Source organism: Saprolegnia parasitica (genome assembly GCF_000151545.1).
Source record: "Saprolegnia parasitica CBS 223.65 unplaced genomic scaffold supercont2.1, whole genome shotgun sequence".
NCBI classification, from domain to species: Eukaryota; Oomycota; class Saprolegniomycetes; order Saprolegniales; family Saprolegniaceae; genus Saprolegnia; species Saprolegnia parasitica.
This window is the reverse complement of record NW_012156395.1, coordinates 780,957-803,904: the sequence shown is the minus strand read 5'-3', so window position 1 is coordinate 803,904 and position 22,948 is coordinate 780,957. Positions and strand designations below refer to the sequence as shown.

General features: G+C 58.7%; 7 protein-coding genes across 7 annotated transcripts in view; 3 read left to right on the top strand and 4 right to left on the bottom strand.

Moving 5' to 3' along the window:
* Window positions 1–272: 272 nt before the first annotated feature.
* On the bottom strand, window positions 273–6,240 carry SPRG_00314 (hypothetical protein; the record flags this gene model as incomplete). Its single annotated transcript, XM_012338414.1, has 2 exons — window positions 273–5,502; window positions 5,553–6,240. 2 exons carry the CDS (start codon window positions 6,238–6,240, stop codon window positions 461–463), a joined length of 5,730 nt encoding a protein of 1,909 aa, XP_012193804.1. The 3' UTR covers window positions 273–460.
* Window positions 6,241–7,542: 1,302 nt separating this feature from the next.
* Window positions 7,543–8,448, top strand: SPRG_00313 (hypothetical protein). The gene is made up of 4 exons (XM_012338413.1): window positions 7,543–7,900; window positions 7,950–7,973; window positions 8,025–8,075; window positions 8,132–8,448. The coding sequence occupies exons 1-4, from the start codon at window positions 7,586–7,588 to the stop codon at window positions 8,396–8,398; spliced, it is 657 nt and encodes a 218-aa protein (XP_012193803.1). The 5' UTR covers window positions 7,543–7,585; the 3' UTR covers window positions 8,399–8,448.
* Window positions 8,415–9,151, bottom strand: SPRG_00312 (hypothetical protein). Its single transcript, XM_012338412.1, has 2 exons — window positions 8,902–9,151; window positions 8,415–8,841 (listed from the first exon to the last, which is right to left on the bottom strand). The coding sequence occupies exons 1-2, from the start codon at window positions 9,117–9,119 to the stop codon at window positions 8,511–8,513; spliced, it is 549 nt and encodes a 182-aa protein (XP_012193802.1). The 5' UTR covers window positions 9,120–9,151; the 3' UTR covers window positions 8,415–8,510.
* Window positions 9,152–10,206: 1,055 nt separating this feature from the next.
* Window positions 10,207–11,905, bottom strand: SPRG_00311 (hypothetical protein). Its single transcript, XM_012338411.1, has one exon. It carries the CDS (start codon window positions 11,888–11,890, stop codon window positions 10,277–10,279), a length of 1,614 nt encoding a protein of 537 aa, XP_012193801.1. The 5' UTR covers window positions 11,891–11,905; the 3' UTR covers window positions 10,207–10,276.
* Window positions 11,906–13,699: 1,794 nt separating this feature from the next.
* On the bottom strand, window positions 13,700–14,508 carry SPRG_00310 (hypothetical protein; the record flags this gene model as incomplete). Its single annotated transcript, XM_012338410.1, has 2 exons — window positions 13,700–14,299; window positions 14,344–14,508. The coding sequence occupies 2 exons, from the start codon at window positions 14,506–14,508 to the stop codon at window positions 13,700–13,702; spliced, it is 765 nt and encodes a 254-aa protein (XP_012193800.1).
* Window positions 14,509–15,032: 524 nt separating this feature from the next.
* On the top strand, window positions 15,033–16,898 carry SPRG_00309 (hypothetical protein; the record flags this gene model as incomplete). The annotated part of the gene is made up of 1 exon (XM_012338409.1): window positions 15,033–16,898. One exon carries the CDS (start codon window positions 15,033–15,035, stop codon window positions 16,896–16,898), a length of 1,866 nt encoding a protein of 621 aa, XP_012193799.1.
* A 1,194-nt stretch (window positions 16,899–18,092) lies between these two features.
* SPRG_18791 (hypothetical protein) overlaps window positions 18,093–22,948 on the top strand; it is a gene marked incomplete at both ends in the record, with an annotated part of 5,615 nt that continues 759 nt past the window's right edge. Inside the window, 2 exons of the mRNA XM_012338624.1 lie at window positions 18,093–18,633; window positions 18,787–22,924. Coding sequence (XP_012194014.1) covers window positions 18,093–18,633; window positions 18,787–22,924 — 4,679 coding nt within the window. The remainder of the gene's footprint in view (window positions 18,634–18,786; window positions 22,925–22,948) is intronic.

Here is a 22,948-nt window from a genome sequence, read left to right as displayed (position 1 = left end):
ACGGGTCCGACGGCGGCGGTCGGACCCGACGACGGTGTCGTTGCCGTCAAGGGCAAGCGCAGACCACGCGACGATAGTATGTTGTCCGACGGCGGCGCGATCCGACGGCGGTGCGATCCGACGGCGCTGGCGAAATTGGATCTTATAGGTCAAGACCATATAGTTCAAGGGGTACTTGTGGCCTTGGTGGTGGACTCCCGTGTCTATTTCAGCATACGCACCGTACCGACACGCTTTGGGAAGCGGCTGATACTGCCCCTTGCAAGTCGACGCCACTTATGGAGGCCATTATTATTTCATAGATAATATATATTCCGAAATGTGAGATATCCACTAAACACTACTGCATGTATACAAAAGCGTCTAGCGCACAGCGACATAGTCTTCGTGCACCTCGGATGTCGGGACGACCACGCCGCGCGCAACACCCTTCTCTTGCGTCTGCTGGCTCGCAAAGCTGTTAAAGATCTGCTCCAATGTCGTCTGCGCCACCGTGTACTCTTCGACGTGGTACGCGGCCTTGCAGCCCTCGAGCATCGAAAAACGGCGAGAGAAGGAGCTTGGTCGGGCTCATGAGCTTGAATCGCGCAACGTCGTTCTGGCGCTCGAGCAGCTGCGCATGGCCGGCACCCATCGCAGTGGCCAAGAAGGCGTTGAACGCTTCGAACCGGTCTTCAGTGAGCCACCACGTACAAAAGTCGCGGGCGCGAATGTACTGGTTCTTGGTGATCGACTCCATGAGCGTGTACCCGGTCGCGTGGTCCATCGCGATGCAGCTGCTGCGCTGCGGCTTGCCGAGGCGGCGGCACGCCTCCTGCGCGTCTTCGAGGCTCAGAGTCGGCGTCGCGCCAAACTCGTGCTCGACAAAGTCCATGATCGCATCGCCCGGGACGTGCGCGAGCTTGATGTGCATCATGAGGCCGTCGCCGAACCGGTGCTTGAGGTGCTGGATGCTGCCGAGGCAGCGGAGGCGGCCACCGACCATGATGCCGACGCGCGTGCACAAGGCTTCGCACTCTTCCATCGAGTGGGTCGTCAAGAGAATCGTCGACTCTTTCGAGCGCGTCGAGATGTCGGCGATGACGTCCCACATGAAGCGGCGCGAGACCGGGTCCATGCCCGTGGACGGCTCGTCGAGGAAGATGATGGGCGGCGCACCAATCATGGCGATCGCCACCGAGAGCTTGCGCTTGTTGCCGCCACTCAACGTGCCCGCGAGCTTGTGCTCGAAGTCGTTGAGGTTCATCTGCGTCATCTTCTCGGCGACCGTGTCGTTGATGCGACCGGACGGCACGCCCTTGATCGCCGCAAAGAGCTCCAGATGCTCGCGGACCGTGAGGAGATCCATGAGCGCGTCAAACTGCGGGCAGTAGCCCATGAGCCGGCGCACCTCGATCTGCTGCGAGAGAATGTCAAAGCCGCCGAGCGTCGCCGTACCCGAGGTTGGGAGCACGTCGCCTGTCATCATCTTCATCGTCGACGTCTTGCCAGCGCCGTTGATGCCGAGGTACCCAAAGCACTCGCCCTTGGGCAGCGCGAGCGCGATGTTGGAGACACCGACCTTGCCGCCCTTGTAGACCTTGCGGAGGTTGCGCATGACGACGGCGTCGTTGTCGGCGCGACCGCTGTTGACGCGATCCGCCTCGGCTTGGACGTCAACGTCAATGTCCACCGGCGCGTCGACGATGACTGGGTCCTTGGAGAGCTTGGCCTTGATCTTGGGAAAGCTGAGCGCATAGTCAATGCCAATCGCAAGAATCGGGAAGAGCACGGCTTCGATGGCGAGGTACATGATTTCGTAGCCAATGACGTCCGTGCTGAAGGACGATACTTCCTTGGTAGTGCGGCCAAAGGTCGACCGGATCGTGTAGATACTGAGCTGGTTGAGCGCGTTACCGACGCAAAAGAGCGGCGAGAGGCGCCAAATGAACTTGAGCGATGGGTTGATGTCCTTCGTCGACTCGATGACATCCAGGACGATCGAGACCGTCATGAGCACGGTCCCGAGCGCGATGTTGGTCATGATCGTGTACGTCTGCGACGACGCCGGCTCTGAGAAGAGGTACGAGAGGCAGTAGCAGAACGAACAGAGCGCAAATCCCAAAAGCACAAAGAGCGTAATCACAGCGCCAAACGGGTTTGCCGCGCACCCAAAGCAGTCGTTGCCCGTGAAGGGCGTGATGTCGAAGAGGTAGATCGCAACGAGACCGATGACACACGGGATCATGAACAGCATCATGTCCCAGGCAAAGTTGGCGAGCCAGAACGCCGGGAGACTCACGCCCGACACGAGCTGCTGGTGCTTGGAGTTGTGCGAGTGGTGCTTCTCGTTGACGAGGTACGGGACGATCGACGCCGTAAAGAAGGCGAACGCAAGCACGACAAAGATCGACGTCGCAAACGACATGAACGTCGTGAAGAGCGTCTTGGTCATCGCCGTCAGCGGCAGCGGGTGGCTCGTCACCTTGAGCGTGATGCCAGGCTGCTGTGTGAAAAGCTGGTAGAGCGTCTCATCGATCGCCGCCTTGTAGTTGGGTGCTGCGTGCACAGCCGTCGTGTTGACCAAGACGTTGTAGCCGTACGTGTTGTCAACCGACGACGCCTGGAGCACGTAGCCACCATACTGACCGAGCACCGGCGACGCACCGGCCCCGCCGTAGCCACGCTGGTAAACCTCGTAGCCAGTGGCGAGGCACGTGCCAGTCGTGTCGTTGGCTGCGATCGCCGGGTTGGTGTACGTGATGTCAAACACAGTCGGGTTGTTTGTCGGGTACGCAGGCGTCGGCACCGAGAGGAGCGAAGCCTTGCCGGCCGCGTAGGCCGCTGGGAAGGCCGCGCACCACGCCGCGTCGCCTTGGCACGTCACGGGCACCGAGGTCATGCTACCGTAGCTCTGCAGGTTGATGGACATGGCGGTGTCGTTCTTGGAGAGCGAGCTAAACTTGAGAATGCACATGCCGAGAATCAAAAAGACGACGGGCAGCACGGCGCCAAAGAGCACGATCTTCTTGTCCCGCTTGGCCGTGCGGAAACGCTTCTTGAAGAGCGCGACAAAGTGGCGGCCAAACATGCGAAGCCGGCTCGGCGGCGCTTCGGCCGTGTTGATCTTGTAGCCAGCAGGCGAGAGGAGCGGACCCGCATCGTTGCGAGGCTGGAGCGTGTGCTGCTGGTGCTCGTCGCCGATTTCCGCCACCTTGATGAAGACCTCTTCCAGCGTCGTGACCGAGATACCGTACGAGAGCACACCGAGCGCACTGCTCTGCACTTCCAGGTCCGCAAACATGGCCGCGAACGACGGCGCGTGGTCGAGCGGCAGCTGGAACGACATCTCTGTCCCGACGTTCGAGAGCACCTTGGCGACCGGAATGTGCGACTGGACAAACGCAATGAGCGCCGCCGTATCGCACGTCTCGGTGCGGACGAGCGCAAAGTTGTAGCCGGCGCCGTACCGGTTCTTGAGAAAGAGCGACGAGCCGACGCAGCGCAGCTGTCCCTCGGCCATGATGGCGATCCGGTCGCCGAGGATATCGGCTTCGTCCATAAAATGCGTCGTGAGCACCACGATGCGGTTCATGCGGTTGTTCATGATGATCTCCCAGCTGGACCGGCGCGAGTACGGGTCCATGCCGGACGTCGGTTCATCCAAGAAGACAATCTTGCTGTCACCAAGGAGTGCGATCGCCAGTGACAGCTTGCGCTTCATGCCACCCGAGAGCTCGCTCGACGCCACATGTCGCTTTTCCGTCAAGCCGACTTCGGCAATCTTGTCGGCGACTTCTTCCGTCAGCGCCTTGCCCGAAAAGCCCTTGATGCGGCCGTAAAAGATGAGGTGCTCCTCGACCGTCAGCTCTGCGTAGAGCACGTCGTGCTGCGGACACATGCCCAGTGACTGGCGCAGCTCCGAGAGGTCGTTGCGCAACGAGAGGCCGTTGAAGGTCGCGTCGCCGCCCGACGCCGGAATCATGCCCGTGAGCATCGAGATGAGAGTCGTCTTGCCCGCACCGTTGTGCCCAAGGAGACACGTGATCTGGTTCTTGTACATGGTGAGGTCGAGGCCGTGCACGGCAACCTTGGTGCCACCGGGCACCTTGAACTCGCGCCGGAGCCGCCGGATCTGGAGCGCTTCGCCCGTTGCCTCTTGCGCCTTGAGCTCCATGCCCACGGGCTCGATGGCGTCATGGGCCGCACCCTCGACGTACGCCGCGTCGTCGATGTTGAGGTTGGTCTGGACGGAACCAGCGCTGCGCTTGTTGCGCCAGTACGACGGCGAGACGAGGAAGTACCACTTCTCCGTGATGCCATAGTCTTTCGGCACGACCTTCTCAAGGTAGAGGCCGAGAAGCGTGTAGAGCACAATGTCGAAGGCCATGTAGTAGAGACTGGTCGAGAACCGAAAGTTCTGGTACGGCTCGTTGACGTTCCCGAACGTGATGCCGAGGGAGCTCGCCTCCGCGTTAGCCATCGTCTGGACACCGAACGCCATGGCCACCGGCGCAAAGATGCACATGGCGTTCTTGGTCGACTCGGCGGTCGTCGCCGAGAAGCCGGACGTGATGAGGTACATGACGAAGAAGAGGATGATGCCGACGTACGTGCCGATGCGGGACTTGGAAAAGACCGACGACACCATAAAGCCAAACGCGAGAACGCTCCAGCCAAAGAGTAGGAAGAAGATGAAGACGAGCACGACATTGCAGTTGGAAAAGAGGTTCGCCTTGCTCGCGACTGCTTGGAGGATCGCGGCCACGACGAAGATGGCGCCGTACGTAATGTACCACGACCAGATGATCGCGCGGTCGTGGACACCAAGAATCTTCATGAGCTCGCGCGACTTGTTTTCCTTCTCGGTGATGAGCGCCACAAGGATCGACGAGATCGAGAAGAGGTACGAGATGATAAAGATGATGGCGAAGAACGACGAGACGCTCGTGTAGAACGGCGACGACGTGTAGCCCTGGATCGGAAACGGGTACACGTGCTGTCCAAAGTACGGCTGCGGCGCCTGGCGCAATGGCGTCAAGAGCGCTTGCTTGGACGCCTCCGGTATCTGGTCAAAGTTGATTTTGGTCGGCGAGAGCTTGTTGAAGAAGCCCGCGATCGTCTGCAGCGTGAAGTCGTTTTGGACTTGGCTGAAAAGCCGAGCGTCGAGCGCCGGCGACGCAACTGCGGTCGTTTTGACGTTCGTGCAGTTGCCCGGCGCGCCGTTCTCGTACGTCGGCTGGCACAAGGCGAAGCGCGTCACAAGCGTCTGGAGCGTCATGAACCCCGTGAGCGCGTAATTTTGGTAATTCGTGACCGAGATCGACTTTTGGAGCGGGTCGTACGCGGGAAGGTTCGTCCGCGGTACGTCGCCCGGGATCCCGCCTCTGCCCAGCGTCGAGTTGAGGCGAATTGAGTAGTCGAGCGAGACGGCAGAGCCAATTTGAGCCTCGGCCGGCGGCGCGTTGAAGACGATCGCCGAGTGAATCCGCGGATGGTCCAGATCCGTGCCGTACAAGTTGTCTACATGGTCGTATGAGCTATTGCACCCTTAGAACGCACATCGTTCGTACCCATGACATGCGCCTCGAGCTTGGCTTCGTCCGGGAAGAAGATGATCGAGTCACCAAACGCCGGAATCGTGGGTCGGCCGAGGATGCTCGAGGTATTCGTGAGGGGGACGGCCGGATGCCACGCCGCGATCGTCTTGGCGAAGTAGTTGCGCGTGAACGCCGTATCGGGGACGACCGCGATCTTCCAGGGCACGATGCGACCCATGCATTCCTTTGGCACCGCGTTGGGGGAGGTCGGGTCGAGGCTGACCTTGCCCTGGACGACAAAGGCCGAGCACGAGAGGTTCTGCGCCAGCGTAAAGTCGGCCATCGACTGCGCGTTCTGAAACGCTTGCACCGCGAGGTTCATGAGGAGCGCGGCCATCGTCGACTCGGTCGTGTAGTACTTGGAGTACGTCGCGTTCATGAGGCGGCTGGTCGCGTAGAGGTTGTAGCCGGTCCCGAGGGTGTCGTCGCCCGGCGGGTTGGTCTCGTCCGCCCAGCCCGATGGGACCTTGACGTCGTCCATGAGGTGCTTGAGGCCGCCGAGGAGGATGATGAAGGCGACGGGGACGATCATCTCGAGCGCCCACTTGACCGGATGCTTCTTTTTGAGGAGGAAGTTCTTCCAGAGGAGCGGCCGGATATGGTCCGGCGCTTGGGCCGGCGCCGATAGGACCGGGGTCGGCGACTGCGCGGCCGATAGCATCTTGGGAAATGATTGACCTGCGTTACTGCACTCTGTACCAAATTCACAAATTCAATACCATATTTTTAAGATATATACATAAGTACAGTTTATGGTGCATATTTTTATAAAACGACCCAGCGGCTTCCAACCCGGCGCCAAACTTGGATCGGGACCAGAGTGTCGGTCCTTCGTTCTGGCCACCTGCTATTATTTAAAACGACATACAAAAAGATAGATAATTGAATACAACGCAACAACAGCGGTGATTACTGGGGCGGTCCGTGGGCGATGAACGTCATGCTGGAGCGTATAGTAGAGGACCCACCGCCACTGTCCAACGACGCGGCAATGGCCAAGGGGGCAGGAGATTCCGAATGCTCCAAGTGGTGTTCGATGGCTCGAACGGCTTGCAAGGACGATGGAGGGGACAAGCTATGGCTGCTGCTATTGTGGAGCCGCATTTCCTTCGAAGTCCGATGCGGGATGTGTCGCTGTGCGGTAAAAATATATCGACGCGGGGCGGTGCTTGGTACAACCCAGGCATGAACTCATCACCGAAGTCCGCCGATGTAACACGTGATTACCGTTTCCGGGCTGGAATCCAAGGGGCGCTGATCAAATCATGACGTGGCGTCTTAATTTAAATATATGGTTTTCTCTCGCTGTTGAAGCAGGTCGCCCACAACCGTGGACATGATAACGACGGTATTGCGAGATCACGCGTTTTTGAATTTTCGATTTTCGATGCTATCCCGAAGGGCGACCACTGCAAGAGGTGCAAGAGGCATGGTGGACAGGAACAGGAGGCTGCGTTGGTCTGTACAGTACCAGGACTCGGCTGACTGCTAATGTTTCCATCCTACTATGGAAGGTAAGCAAGCTGCCATGCGTTGCCTCTCCCCTTTTGCACGTTTGCGTGATTGCTCATCGCATCGCTTGCGGGATCCATGTCCCTCGCGCGATGCATCATCGAAATGCTTTTGCAATCTGCAGCAGCATTGTGATGCATCAAACGATGCGATTACCGATCGCACGATACACACGCCATGTCCACGAGCACACGGATGCGACAGACAACCAGGACGCAAAGAATGCAGCGAGTTGCCCATGGGTTCACTTGTCGGTTATGAAAATCAGACAACGGATATACTTTATGTGTGATGGTATACGGTCTGTCGCTTTTTAACCCCTGTAAACGGTGTGTCGGTTACAAAGACCGGGGGCAGGCACTGTCGCTTCCAACGACAAGTATGCGCCAGGCTGATCATCCGCATAATATTGCAAATATCCGGACGCTTGCCGAAGAACGAAGTCGGTATCTTCTCTCTTCGTCGCTTTACCAAGAAACCAACGAGCGGACAAGATGGACGGGCGGTTCCACGCAGCGCAGGACGCAGTCGTCAAGGTGCTGGTCCTCGGCGACGCGGCCACGGGCAAGACCAGCATCATCAAGCGCTACGTGCACAACGTCTTCTCGGACCAGCACAAGACCACGATCGGGGTCGACTTTGCGCTCAAGCCCGTGACGGTCCAGAACACGACGCTCCGCGTCCAGCTCTGGGACATTGCCGGGCAGGAGCACTTCCGCGCCTTGAACCGCGTCTACTACAAGGACGCGCTTGGCGCGCTCGTCGTCTACGACATGTCGCGCCCCGATACGTTCGAGTCGGCGCTCAAGGTACAGGTGCCAATTGTGCGTGGTTGCTTGCTCATGACAAGAATTCTAGTGGAAGAAGGAGATTGATACCAAGGTAGCTGGTGGCGCGCAGTCAATGGAGTGGCATGCATATCTGCTGGCGTAGGTGGAGCTGCCCAACAAGAAGCCATTGCCCGTGATCCTCTGCGGCAACAAGGTAGACCAAGGCATGCATGATTGATTGCTCATGACGATGGCCTGGCTTGTCTCTAGTGCGACGTGGCGGGCGAGATCGACCGCGCCTTCTTGGATGGCTTTTGCGAGACAAATGGCTTTGCGGGCTGGTTTGAGACCTCGGCGAAAGAGAACATCCACATTGACGAGGCCAACAAGGCGCTCGTGGCGGCGATTCTGGCCCATCGCGACGTCTTTGAGAAGAAGCAGGAGCCGCGTCGCGACACGGTGCGCCCGACCGCCGAGGCCTTCCACGCGCGCAACAACAACAACGATAGCTCGTGGTCGTGCTGCAGCAGCTTGTGAGCAGGAAGATGGGCGAGGATGTAATAACGGCGATGAATTTTGACTTTATTTCTCTTATGGGTCTACGACTAATAAAAATGGCATGCAAATAGAAGCGAGGGCGGACGGCCCTCTAGTATACGTCCGACGAGAACGTGTTGGCCGAGCCGTTGTTGCCCGTGCTCGCTTGGAGGTGCACGCGGAGTGCGTAGTTTGTCTGCTCCAAGCGCTTGATGTGCTCCGCGGCCTGCGTCGCAATCTGCTTGAGCATGTTGTTCTCTTGCGTCGCGTCTTCCTTTTGCTGGTTCTGGATCGTCACCGCGCGGCGCAGGAGCTTGTTCTCTGCTTGGATCTTTTCAGCTTCTTTCGCTTGTTCCGTGCAGACGTGGCGCAGACGCTCCCGCTCCATGCGCAGGTCGTTGAGCTCGTTCTCCTTGCTCATCATAATGTGCTCAAACTCGGATCTATACAGCACATGCGTGTCAGAAGCGTCACAGTTGATGAGAGCGCTTGTGCGTAAGTACCTTAATCGGCTCATCTCGGCTTGCTTGGCCTGGTCGAGGAACTCGAACTGGCGCTGCGAGTACTTGGGCAGATCGTGCTCATGGGGCGGCTCCTGCTGGAAGCAGCGACGCTTCATGGAACGAGCGCTCTCGACCTCCATATCGCCGAGGAAGGGCGTCTCCATCATGCGGGTCCGCTTCAGGGACATGGTCTCGCGGGGCGGAGCAATCGACGTCATCTCCTCTTCGTGGGCGCACCGAAGCTACAAGCGGAATGGAAGAGTTTAAGCCAAAGGTCTGGTTTCCGCATACGAGCATCCGGATAAGCAGGCATACAAACGCCAAGCTCTTTTCTGGACGGCTTTTACCGAAGAAAGCTGGCTCGGCTACAATGATCAAGTCTGCGAGAATGATGGTCAACCACCAACCATCTCGAACCCGGCTGCACACGCCAGCATCGTTCGTCCTGCCACCTGCCACTTGTATTAGCGCACGGCATGCATGGGATGGAAGAAACACGAGTCCGTAAAGTTGCGCGCGTGTGGTGGGTCCGCGATAGCTCCAACTGACAGCTCGCGAATCCATCGAAAAAGTTCTGGAACTGTCGCGAAACGCGTTTTTCTTCATTTTTGTGCAATACTATGCATGCTGTAAGACAATTCTGTACACACTTGATCGTTTACGGTGGAGGAATGAAGCATTACGTCGCACAAGGTGTTGTGGTGTGCTGCAACGTGATCGTCTCAAACGAGGAGTACGGTACATACGTTCATGTCGGTTTTGTAGCGTCGAGAGTCATGATCGAGCCACGAGGAAAGGACGCAGAGCTTCCGCGAGAACCCTCGTGCGTACATGGATCGCACCAAGTACATTCGCCCGATGGACGGGCCCGTTCTCGTCAACAAGGCCATCGGGTATCCAGGCCATGGCGCGGAAAGTATCAAGCTGGAGTATCAACCTGACCTGTGACAGTTTCGGGTGCTGGCTACTCAATGTTGGGATTGACAGAAACTACTGTACAAATGTGCCTCTCATCACGAGCGCTCGCCACTCCACCCCTACGCCCAAGGGAATTTAGGGCAAAAGAAGATGGAGCTTGAGTTTGAGGTGTTTGTGGGCCATTATAGCCGCTTGATGAGACTCGCGTCGTCCTTTCACATGATGACGAGACTGTCAACGCGTTCGATGGCGCGGCGTTGCGCTCAACCACGTACTACGAATGGCAAACGCTATTAATAGTCCTGTTCGAGAGCGACCGAATGCAGCAGCCGTCCTCACTCTCAGCTCTCACTTTTGGGTCGAATAAGATCTCATAATGCTCAAGCGGTGGATCACAAGACGAGAGCGTAGAATTATCAACGGTTGAGTTTTATGTTGCACTTATCACCAACAATTATTAGACCTGAACGTTGCTCGAGGTACGCTTGACCTTGGGCGTCAGCTCCGCGGCGCGGCGCTGCATCGTGCGGTTGGGCGTGCGTCCCGGCGTCGAGCTCAGGCCGAGCGCCGCGGGGCTCTTGAAGCTCGGCGGCGTCGGCGCCATGGCCTCGTTCTTGAGCGTGTCGAGCTCGCGCTTTTCATCATCATCGACGTCCTTGGCCTCGGCGGCGCACTGGGCCTGGTCGGCCGCGTCGTGCCAGTCGACGCGCAGGACGCCCCAGAAGAGAATGATGGCCTTGAGGAGCTCACCGAGCGTGTCGGCCCACCAGAAGCCGTCGAGGCCCCACCCGAGCGTGATCGGGAGGAGGTAGCTCAGCGGCACGTAGACGCACCAGGACGCAATGTTGTTGGCGATCAAGTTGAGGTTGGCCATCGAGAGTGCGTTCAAGCACGACGTGAGAAGGAAGCGCGAGAAGGCGACGAGGATGCAAATGACAAAGACGACAATGACGTCCGAGCACATGTCGATGATGATCGGGTCATTGCTCCAGACGCTGAAGAGCTCGCGACGGAACGGAAGCACGACCAGCAACAGCACAAACGAGCAGCTCATGACGATCGTCGACCCAATCAGGAGCACGCGCTTCGCACCTTCCGCGCTGCCTTGGCCAAGGTAGCGCGACATGCGAATCTGCGTCGACATGCTAAAGCCGTTGACGCACGAGTTGACGACACCAAAGAGGCCGTTGAGGACAGCTTGGGCAGCCGCAATGTTAGGGCCGAGGTAGCCCGAGAAGGCACCGGCGAGCGTGGCCGAGGCCCAGTCCACGACACTCGAGGCACCCATCGGAATCGCGAGCGCGAGGAAGACCTGGACGCGCTCCTTCTTGACGCAGTCCCACGACCAGCCGGCCCAGAAGTTTTGATGGTACTTTTGCCACACGATCGTGTAGAGCACAAAGAGGAGAAGCTGGACGCACGTACTGGCGACGGTCGCGAGCGGCGAGCCGATAAAGCCAAAGCCGCCAAAGCCGTCCCAGCCGTAAATGAAGAGCTGGTTGAAGAAGATGTTGAGGAGCATCGTAAAGCAGCTGCAGATCGTCGCCGGCATGATCACGCCAAGCGTCGCAAAGTAGGTTGTGAGGCAGCCGTAAATGTACTGCGGGATGAGGCCGATGGCCATGATGCGCGCAAACTCCGAGCCGTACATGACGGTCTCGGGGTCGTCCATCGTCAGCGCGATCATCTCGCCGACAAACATGTACCAAATCATGACGGGAATCGCGCCAACCACCGCAAAGACGATCGACGTCTGGAGCCACGTGCCGACGAGCGAGTTGTTGCCGGCGCCGTACGCCTGACTGCAGAGCGTCGAAATCGCTTGGATCGCAAACTGGATGAAGGCCGAGGGCACGCCCATCCACATGCCCGCAAGCGCGACACCGGCGAGCTGCTTGGTGCCAATGTGGCCCTGGAACGCCGCGTCCGTGATCGTCATGACCTGGCGCACCATTTGCCGCAGCGAGAGCTGGAGCGCCATGCTCGTGAGCTCGCGGAGTTCTTGCTTGACGGGAATCATGCCGCCGAGGCCCACGGCCGGGTTGAGGAGCTTGGACTTCTCGGTCGCCATGCTACTTGTTCGTGGTCTTCTTGGACGGGCCGAGCAAAAGTGAGAATGGATGGTACGCTCCCGCCTAATCAAGGAGGTGCGAGAGAAGTCTCCTTCGCGCATCAACTCAGCAGAGTTGGACCCGCGTGCAAGCTTTCAGGGCCATCTGATGCGGTCTCCAGCATACGGTCTACGTTTGGACAAAACCCGCATACCACGCCCAGGGCCAGTATCCAAGCAGAAGTAGCCTGAAGCGCTGTCGTGCCAGACAGGCGATGACATGTCTTCGAAAATGGACAGATCCATGCGCATCCGTACTGCGATTTCCGTGTGCGTTGGCGCGAGGACCGTTGACGACGTGGCAAGTATGCGTGTTTTGTCGAATACGTCGTACGGGCGTCAAATATGTGACGCGACAGGTGGACGCGGCCATCATCGGCCTGGTTCGCTTCCGATTGATATGGTTGTTTGTAATCGACGAAAAAGCGGGACAGACCAGACACCCAAAACAATTGTACTCTGGGTAATGGGCCGTGTCGCGGCGCGTGACCATCGCGGATTGGCTCGCGTGGGCTTGTCACTTTTATGGGTTGCGCCGCAGCCCAGATTCAGGGAGGCCCTCTCTCAGCTGCCCCACCTCCGTCGTTGACGACACTGCTGCGTCGACTCGGCGCCAACCACCCAAGTGCGAAATATAAGGAGCCGACATGCAGCGAGGACAAGCACACGATCTTAGTGCGCGATTGCAAGCCTGTGGCCTTGGTCAATCGATGGCCAAATCCGCAAAAACGGGCAAGGCTCATAGACGAGCCTACCGCAGGTCCACAATGACGCGGTGACCAGAAGAGGTGTGTCGCGATTGCCTCGTCCACGCCAAGTGTGGTTTGATGCAGCGTGTGCAGCCGCCTTGCAACATGAATTGCGCGCGTCTTCGCCGCGACAGACTTGACGCCTAAGGGACTCTTCACGAAGGGACTAATAGCTGATGCTTGGCATTTAGCAGATCCTTTTGAATGCAAAAACTCACACTGCCGGGTACTTCGATCACAACACAGCCGCTCGGAGCAACTCGTGGAAACGTTGTCGCCTCATGGGATCTTTTGCCTGTCGTATGGTGATCATTTTTGGCGTGTCGCAGCGAGCCTTGCTTGCGATTGGAGAGTCAGATGTGCCTCGTGGCGGCTCATTTCAGTAAGCGGGTCGGTGCTTTTGGGCGCCAATCGTCCTACCCTCCGGCGTTCGCGTGGCACATAAATCGCGTCGGTGCGATATCGCCCGACCTCGTTTATCGCACGCAACGACGCGGCCCTTTTTCCGACCTTGACGCAACTCGATGCTGGACACGAACCCTTAATCCTAGTAGGAACGCTTACGTGGTGTAACAGAGTATTTTTCAAAAGTTCCGTAATTTCGTAACATATTCAGCAAGAACTCCGAGGCCCCGGGGCACAGGTACCCGGTCACGGTCCAGTCTGCCAGCAAGGTCCGCATACCAAAGACTGCCCCGGTTCCCTGCAAGACACGCACAGTCAGTCCAACCGACCAATCAGCGCGGCCGCTCACCATAGTCAAGCCTAGTAACTCAGATAATCACAACCCTTTTCACATTCAAGCACACGCGTGCAGCCCGCGGACCCCAGCGAGTCCGGAGCTTCACGAGAGAAGTCCCAGGAATATTATGTGCGTGTCGCAATGGTTTTAGCGAGCATACATGTATTATACCGATACTAGACTGCTTTTGCTACCAAGATATCTTAATTATGGTAGACATCCGGAGAGAGAGCCGGTTCGTGAAAAGTGAGTCGCGTGTCCAGTGTTTTTGCAAACGCGTTATTTCAAAATTTTCGATTGGACCAGCGATTGAACAATGGACAACGGACTGCTTGCGCTTCCTCTCGTCTTGCTTCTTGTCCAGCTCGCCAGTAGTGCGACCTCCCGGGCCATCTCCATTCCAAGTACACGGTTCAACTTTGCCGCGCAAAGCGAGGCCGATTGTCTGTACAAGTTCCGCTTTACAAAGCAACAGATCATCGAGCTGGTGCGCTTGCTTCGCTTAAGCTTGCGATGACTGAGCGCGAGCTCTTCCTTCCTCACGGCAATCACGTCCTTTTTGGCGGCAATTTCCTCTTGTTTGGCGGCAATTTCGTCTTCCTTCAGCTTGTTGGTCGATTCGATCATGCTGGAAAAGTCCTTGACAACGCTCGCCACGGTCGCTACGTCGTTAGTCGCTGCGGCGGCGCGCTTGAACCTCTTCGATGGCGTTTCGGCGTTGTCGTCATGGTCCGATTCCTGGTCGTCGCCGCCTGCTGTCTTGCGCTTGAGACCTTGCAGCGCCGCAGCACGAATGCGGTGCCCGTCGTTTTCGCGCTTGTCGACCTTCTTCACCTTGTCTTCCTTGGCTGCCTTTTTCTTGTCCGCCACGGCCTCCGTCTACGCACACTTATGAGCCAGAAGAGACGTCGCGCTCGACTCACAAGGTCGGAAATATCCTGAAGGAGCATGTCGCGCTCGCTAACTTCCTCTTCGGTGCCTGACGCTCGCATCGCCTTGACGGCGTCCTTTTCGAAGGCCGCCATGAGGTCGTCGAAGCGCTTGCGGCACCCGGTAAACGTGACGTGCTCACCGTGAATCTCGCGCATGTGCTCGGTGACCTCTTCCCAGCGTGCTATCGTCTGTCCGAAGGGAGCGTCGTACGGGGCCACGTTGATCACCTCCTTCAAGAGATCGACGTCCGTGGCCACGGAGAAGCGAATATCTTCTTCGTCTTAGGCGGCTCGTCGCTTATACGTTTTGCAGGTCAAACAATGAATGGCGCTCGTGTTATCGATATCGGGATAGAGCGGCTGGAGCCTGATTTTTTTGGTCCGGATTTCATGTTTCGGAGCCCTCGGACATGTCACATGGGTAACATAATCAAGATATCTTGGTAGCAAAAGCAGTCTACTGTAGGCTACATCAAGGGTACATTTATTATATACCCTTGGTTACATGTACTGTACCGGTATGCTCGACTGCTACCGGAACTCCGACTCGACGTTGTCGTAGCGTTGTGTCACAACGCCACGACCGAAAACCCCTCGTTTGCCCTCAGAATCCTCGCTCGCGGCGGCCGCAGCTGAGTTGCTGCGGCTGTCGACTTGCATTTCCAATTTTCTTGTCGGCCATGCGAACGGTGCTAATGACGCTGCTCACGACGGCGGTCGTCGCACTGCCGTCGTTGCAGGACCTCATCGCAGTGCTACCGGATGCGCCGGCGTCGTATGCGCGGCCTTGTGCCGACCGATCGTACTGGCAGCCGCTCGTCGCTGCCAACGCCGCCCTCGTCCGCGCCACGCGGGCTCGGGCGACGGCGCAGCTTGCGTCGGGCATGCCGCCGTGGGATGCGACCGCCTACGAGCTCTACTTCAAGACGGGCAACCGCCTCGCTGGTCAAGACATGATGAACCGTCGGCACACCTACGTCAGCAACCTCTTCCTCGCCGAGTGCTTCGACATGACCGGAACGTTCCTGGCGGCGCTCGACGCTAGTCTCTTGTCGCTTGCGACGCAGCGCACGTGGGTCCTTGCGGCGCACGACCCCAAGCGTCTCGTCTACGACGACCAAGATGTCTTTGTCGACTTGAACGCTGCAAAAGTCTCGTCGCTACTGGCCACGACGCTGACACTGCTGCCCACGGAGCTGTCCGTGGCGACACGCGATGCTGTCTCGAACCAGCTCCAACGACGCACGCTGCAGCCGATGCTCGACCGCACGATCGGGTCGACTGCGCCGTTTTGGTGGCAAGTGGGCGAGTCCAACTGGAACGCCGTGTGTTGGAACGGCATGGCCTCGGCGCTGCTCGCGTCGTTGCCGAGCAAGTCGGACCGCGCCACGGTCCTTCTGGCACTTGCAGAGCAGAGCGAGCACTACTTGGCCTCCTTTGGCCGCGACGGGTACGGCACGGAGGGCGTCGCATACTTCAACTACGGGTTTCAAGAGTTTGCCGAGCTCCGCGAGGTCGTGTGTGCGCAGACGAACGGCCTCCTCGACCTCTTTGCGTTGCCGAATGTGGACGCGATCAGCCACGCGCCGGCGTATTTTGAAATGCGGTCGCACCACGTCGCAGCCTTCGGGGACGCCAGGCTCGACGCACGCTTCCTTCCGCATCTCCTGGACTACGTGCAATGGACGTACGGGGAAAGCAGCAAGCCGACGTCGCCCCGCCGGTTCAACAGCACCCTGCCCGGCACATTCATGGCCTTGTCGATACCGCTCTCGACCGCACGGGCCTGTAGTGTGCGCCAGTCGCCCATTGCCATCACACCCGACCCGCTCCGCCACATCTTTCCGGCGGCCCACGTCGCCGTGCTGCGCGGTGTGAGCGCGACGGACTTTGACGTGACGTTCAAAGTTGGCGGCAACGGCGGCCACAGCCACAACGACATGGGCTCGTTCGCGATCGTACTAAATGGCGCTAATGTACTCGGCGACGTCGGCGGCCCCAAGTACTACGATGCAAAAACGTTTGGCCCGGACCGGTACAAGAGCCCGCTGATGAACGCTTACGGCCACCCGGTCCCCGTCGTCATGGGCCAGCTCCAGCTCGAGGCCGTCCGCGCACAAGCCATGCACCCATTTTCCTTGCGCACCGATCTTCTCTCGGACGCACAAGACGTCGTGTCGACGGACCTCGCCGCCGCCTACAACGTGTCGGAGCTCCAGAGTCTGAATCGATCGGTGGCATTGGTGCGGTCGCCGGGAAATGGCCACGTGCGCATTTCAGACACAATCACGATGCAACCGGGCACCGCGGTCGACGTCGAGTCGGTCTTGACCACGGTCGGTGTCTGGGCGCCGACGTCCAACACATCGGGCGTCGTGACCATGCCGTCCGGCATCCGCGTCACCGTCACGGTGTCGGCATCGGCCCCGTTTACGCTTTCGGCGACGGCGCTGTCATCGTACGGTGTCTCGTGGACGCGCATCGGCATCCATGTCACGTCGACGTCGGCGTCGGCGACCGTGACGGCGCAGATTGCTGCCTTTTAAGTTTTACGTACGCACATCGAAACGGTGTGTGTGAGGGTAGCGTTAACGTTAATTGAAATAATTGACGAAGAAAGCCCAGCGAGGAACGTGAGAGGCTCCATGCTACAGAGCACGTAGCACGAGCTTGCGGACGAGAGCACGTCGCTGGCGCTCCAACGTCGTCCGAAAAACCACGTGGGATCTAATGTACGAAATATCGAACGCCGTCCCTATGCACGAGAGGATAGCTACACTACAGTGTTGGAACACAGAGGCGCGAACCGTTTGGCCTAAATTGAGCCTGTGTCCAGCCACCGGAAGGCATGCGTCTGCGTTGCGCTCACCAAGTGTATTGGCTAAAGCAAGGGAGTATATGACATCTCCTTGGTTGAAGCCACGGAAGTGTTGGCACGAGGTCTGTCACATGCGGTGCGACGGGAATCGAGTGGCGCGGATGATGCTACATCACCGATGCTCCGACACGCATCTCGGCGACTCCGCGGCAACGCGGAAGTCGGACGACGACGTACCGCGGTCGTTCGACCGCACGAAGAGTTCGCTAGGAGGGCGAAGCGAGCCGTTCGGGCTGGCAAAATTAGGCGTAGGACACCGCAACGACAACGGAAACGGCTTGGCGTCGTAATAGCACGCACCTCCTTCCTATCCTTCGCGCGACAACGTAGAAGCCATTGGGTAGAAGCCTCACTTATTTGGCTCAAAAGTATTTACATCCTTTGCGGACATGATTGCAGCACGCGTGCATCTCCATGAACATCATCTGGGCGTAAGTCACGGTAGCATACCGCTAACGGTGTCGTCTTTCAAGGCCTGCCTTTCGGAACGACGACAAGGCGCTACGAGCCGATGGTCGTACACACCAAAGCCATCAACCAAGGCACTTCGGACAAGGTGTCATCTAAGTTATCGCAGCGCCGCCGCCGCCAGCGCCGCCGTCGACGTCCTGGAGGCTGGTCGATTTCCGCCCCGACATCAATCGTAATCATAGTGATATCTTGTTGTTTGTATAGAGATCCTGTCCACCAACACTCTTGAAAAGGTAAATTTATCACGGGGATGGGCACCCCTGCTGCCACGCTATAACTTGGTATTTGTATACCATACACAACATAAATAGTACGCAAGCGTCAAGGGCTCGGGTTCTCATTTGATCCATCTCGCATCGATATAAGCTCATTTCTAAACATGCCTCCAATCATGCGAGTCGACTCGGAGCCGCCGATGCTGGTTGCGCCGCCCGTGCAGCGCAACCACATTCGTCCGCTGCTTTGGAAGAATTTTCTGCTCAAGAAGAAGCACCCGGTCAAGTGGGCGCTCGAGATCCTCGTGCCCGTGGCCTTTATCATCCTCCTCGGCGGCCTCAAGGTGCTCTTGAAAGACGTCAAGGTCCCGTCCGGGTGGTCGGACGATACAACATCCGTCGACGACTACACGGGGTCGGGCTACAACCTGTACGCGAGCCGCGGGCCGCGCTACTTTACGACCGAGACGACGTTCTCGGGCCTGCTTTGGAGCCTCTCGGTCAAGGCATTTACCGAGTCGGCGTCGATGGCCGACTTTACGGCGGCCCAAAACGTCTCGTGCGCGGCGTTCCTGCTTGAGGGCAAAGTCAACTTGGACCAAGCGTCGCCGAATGCCATTCCGTCGGCGTGCAGTGGGCGTATTGTGCCCTACAAGATCGCAGTCGTCCCCGACACGGCGTTCACGCGCAACTACTTTGCAAAACGGTCGCCGCCTGGTACCCCACCGTTGCCGTCTCCAACACGACGACGCTGCCGTCGTTTGCCGACTCGATTCAGTTTTTCGCCGACGCCGCCGCGCTCGAAGCCCACGTCACTGGTACAACCTCTCCATCATGGACCCTCTCTGGAGTCTCATTGTCGTGGAATAGATGATTTGTACGGCAAAGATCTGGCCCACCCGCGCATTCACTCGGCCCTCGTCTTCCACTCGAGTGTGTCCGAGGCCCAGATCGGGTCAGCCGTCTCGCTCGACTATGCTATTCGCATGAACTCGACCATGGACGACAACGGCAACCCCGGTGACATCCCGCGCACCAATGTCGCCAATACGAACGCGCTTCAAAAGTCGATTGAAACGAAAGACTACCAGCGCTACACGACGCGGGGCTTTCTCACGCTGCAGACGCTCGTGACGCGCTTCGCCTTGTGCCAGCCAACGTACAAGAACGGCGCGCCGGGCAACTGCTCGAACGCCAAGGCGACCGCGGTTGCGTCCTCGGGCCTGGATGCGCGGTTGTTTGGCCACATCCAAAACGACACGCTCTTGCAGCAGATCAACCAGCTTCTGGGTCGCGCCTCGCTGCCAATCGTCGACTGGAGTGCGGTGCCTCCGACGGCCAAGCAAGCGCTCTTGGTGCCATTGCGCCAGGCGCCGCAGCCGTACTTGGGGCAAGCCGTGTACCCGTTTCCGATCCAGGGCTACACGTCGTCGCCGTTCTATACGAGCGTCTCGTCGTTCTTCGCGATCATCTTCATCATCTCGTACCTCTTCTCGGTCTCGTCGATTCTCGTCGCGCTCATCACCGAGAAGGAGAACAAGTCGCGCGAGCTCATGAAGATTCTTGGCGTCCATGACCGCGCGATCATCTGGTCGTGGTACATCACGTACGGCGCCATCTTTGTCGTGGCCGCGATCCTTCAAGCGGTCGCGAGCAAAGTCAACCTCTTCTCCAACTGCAATGTCGTGCTCGTCTTCGTCTTCTTCCTCCTCTTTGGCTGGAGCGTTCTCGCGTACAGCTTTATGGTGTCGTCGGTCTTCTCCAAGTCCCGCATCGGCACGTACGTCGGCATCATTGGCTTCTTCATCATGTACCTCATCACGTCCGGCTTCTCGGCGACGACCGCCGAGTCGACCAAGAACGCCATGTGCATCTTTTCGCCGGTGGCCATGGCGTTTGGTGTCCAGACCATGGCGAGCGCCGAGTCCAACTCGCTTGGCATCACGTTTGGCAACATCAACGAGCCGTACGAGAACTTTCGGTTCATCACGAGCCTCTATTTCATGGCCTTTGATATTGTGCTCTATACGCTTCTCGGCCTCTACCTCGAGAAGGTCGTGCCGAAGGACTATGGCGTCACGGAGAAGTGGTACTTTTTCCTCTCGCCGTCGTACTGGCGCAACCGCCGTGTCGCGCGCCTTGTCACGAGTGTCAACCTCGACGACGTCGACTACGTCGAGGGTGCGGCCCACGACGCTATCGAGCCCGTGGGCATGGAGCTCAAGGCGCAAGAGGCAAGCGGCGAAGCGCTCCAGATCCGCCAACTTCGGCGCGAGTTCAAGGTGCCCGGTGGCACCAAGGTTGCCGTGCACGGCCTCGACCTCACCATGTACAAGAACCAGATCACGTGTCTCCTTGGGCACAACGGTGCGGGCAAGACAACGCTCATGTCGATGCTCACGGGCATGATTCCGGCGTCGGGCGGCGACGCGACCTTCAACGGCCTCTCGTTGCGCAACGACCTCTCGGAGCTGCGCCAGTCGCTGGGCATGTGTCCGCAGCACGACGTGCTCTACGCGGAGCTGACGGTCGAGGAGCACCTCATCTTTTACGGTCGCATCAAGGGCTTCTCGGGCAAGGCGCTGACGGAAGAAGTCGCCGACAAGATTGCCGAAGTCGGCTTGACGGAAAAGCGACATGTGGCGTCGAGCGAGCTCTCGGGTGGCATGAAGCGCAAGCTGTCGCTGGCGATCGCACTCCTTGGTGACAGCAAGATTGTCTTCTTGGACGAACCGACGTCCGGCATGGACCCGTACTCGCGCCGGTCCAGCTGGGAAATCATCATGAACAACCGCATGAACCGCATCGTGGTGCTCACGACGCATTTTATGGACGAAGCCGATATCCTCGGCGACCGGATCGCCATCATGGCCGAGGGGCAGCTGCGCTGCGTCGGCTCGTCGCTTTTTCTCAAGAACCGGTACGGCGCCGGCTACAACTTTGCGCTCGTCCGCACCGAGACGTGCGACACGGCGGCGCTCATTGCGTTTGTCCAGTCGCACATTCCGGTCGCCAAGGTGCTCTCGAACGTCGGGACAGAGATGTCGTTCCAGCTGCCGCTCGACCACGCGCCGTCGTTCGCGGCCATGTTTGCGGACCTGGAAGTGCAGAGCAGTGCGCTCGGTGTGCTCTCGTACGGTATCTCGGTCACGACGCTGGAAGAGGTCTTCATCAAGGTGGCGGAAATCGGCGACGAGCACCAGCAGCACACGCTCCAGCCCCGCAACGACGCGAGCCCGCTCCTCTCGCCTGCTGGCTACAAGATCAACACGGCCGAAGCGCCGCCGAGCCGGCTTCGCATGTTTGGCCGCCACTTTGTCGCGCTCTTCAAGAAGCGTTTCCGCACGGCCAAGCGGGACAAGAAGATTGTCGTGTTTGGTGCCGTGCTGCCCGTCATCTTTGTCGTGCTCGGGATGAGCATTCTCAAGTTTAGCTCGCTCTCCAAGGACGACGACCCAATCAACATGAACCTGCAGAGCTACGGCAGTGTGACGCCGGTGCCTGTGACGTGCCAAGGCGACGCGGCGTGGTGCGCGGCGTTCCCAGCGGCCTACGCGGCCGGCAAGGTCTCGCTCCTCTCGGTGCCGACGCCTGCGTACTCGACCAACAACCCGACTGTGTTTGGTATCACGTACACCAACCCGGCGATCGCAGCCAACGACACGACTGGCACGTGCCTCGCCACTGGCTACGAGGTTTACCAGCGTGGCTACGGCGGGGCCGGTGCGTCGCCGGTGCTCGGTCAGTATGGCGGCTACGTGCTCCAGGCGTCGTCCGTCGACAACACGTACGGCTACAACGTCTTGGTCAACACGACGGCTGTGCACGCAGCACCCAACTACAAGGCGGCGATCGATGAGACGCTCTACCAGCTTTTCACGCAGCAGCCTGGCATCACGCTCAAGGTGACGAGCCACCCGCTGCCGCTGACGGCGATGACCAAGACACTCTTCACGACGTTCATGTCATTTGCGACGTCGATCTTTGTCGTGCTTGCGTTCGCCTTCTTCACGGCGTCGATCGTCCCGTACCTCGTCAACGAGAAGCACCACTCGCACAACTCCAAGCACCAGCAGCTCGTGTCGGGCGTAAGTCTCCCGGCGTTCTGGCTCGCCAACTTTGCCTGGGACGTCCTCCTCTACATCGTGCCGTGCGTCTTTGGTCTCGTTGCGATCTACCTCTTCGACATCACGCCCTTCACGGGCAACGACTGCTTTGGGTGCGCGGCGAACCCGTTTGGTGCTGTGATCGCGCTCTTTGTGCTTTTGGGCCCCGCCCTTTGTTCGTTCTGCTACTGCCTCTCGTACCTCTTCTCGGACCCCGCGTCGTCGCAGACGTACACGATCATGACCAACATCGGCTTTGGCACGGTGCTCATCACAGTCTCGGTTGTCCTCGACGTTGTCGAGTCGACCAAGACGGCCAACGAAACACTCAAGTTTTTATGGCGCCTCTCGCCGCTCTACTGCATCGGCGGTGGCCTCAACGCGCTCAGTAGCTACACGATCGAGTCGACCGTCGGCACCAAGGCGCCCGACACGTCTGCCTTTAGCACGGACGTCGCTGGCTACGAAATCATGTACCTCGCCATCGAAGCCGTGCTCTTCCCGATTCTTGCGATTGGCATTGACTATGCGCTCAGCTTTCCCAAGATCAAGGCCAAGCTCTCCAAGGACCCGGTCATCGTCGACGCGCCGGTGGACATTGACGTTGACGTCCAAGCCGAGGCAGATCGCGTCAACAGCGGTCGCGCCGACAACGACGCCGTCGTCATGCGCAACCTCCGCAAGGTGTACAAGGGCGGCAAGGTCGGTGTCTCCAACATCGCGCTCGCGCTGCCCAAGGGCGAGTGCTTTGGGTACCTCGGCATCAACGGCGCTGGCAAGACGTCGACGATGAAGATGATGACGGGCGACGTGCTCCCGACCTCGGGCACGGCGACGCTCGGCGGCTTTGACATTCTCTCGCAGCAGATCGAGGTGCGCCGGCTCATGGGCTACTGCCCGCAGTTTGACGCGCTCATGGATCTCCT

What these genes read in the sequence shown, in the direction of transcription:
- SPRG_00313 (XM_012338413.1), top strand. Translation starts at nt 7,586, where the DNA reads ATGGACGGGCGGTTCCACGCAGCGCAGGACGCAGTCGTCAAGGTGCTG. An exon ending in CGTTCGAGTCGGCGCTCAAG is followed by an intron (nt 7,901 to 7,949) that starts GTACAGGTGCCA and finishes CAAGAATTCTAG; the next exon opens with TGGAAGAAGGAGATTGATAC. An exon ending in TGATCCTCTGCGGCAACAAG is followed by an intron (nt 8,076 to 8,131) that starts GTAGACCAAGGC and finishes GCTTGTCTCTAG; the next exon opens with TGCGACGTGGCGGGCGAGAT.
- SPRG_00312 (XM_012338412.1), bottom strand. Translation starts at nt 9,119, where the DNA reads ATGACGTCGATTGCTCCGCCCCGCGAGACCATGTCCCTGAAGCGGACC. An exon ending in GCCGAGATGAGCCGATTAAG is followed by an intron (nt 8,842 to 8,901) that starts GTACTTACGCAC and finishes TGTGCTGTATAG; the next exon opens with ATCCGAGTTTGAGCACATTA.
- SPRG_00311 (XM_012338411.1), bottom strand. Translation starts at nt 11,890, where the DNA reads ATGGCGACCGAGAAGTCCAAGCTCCTCAACCCGGCCGTGGGCCTCGGC.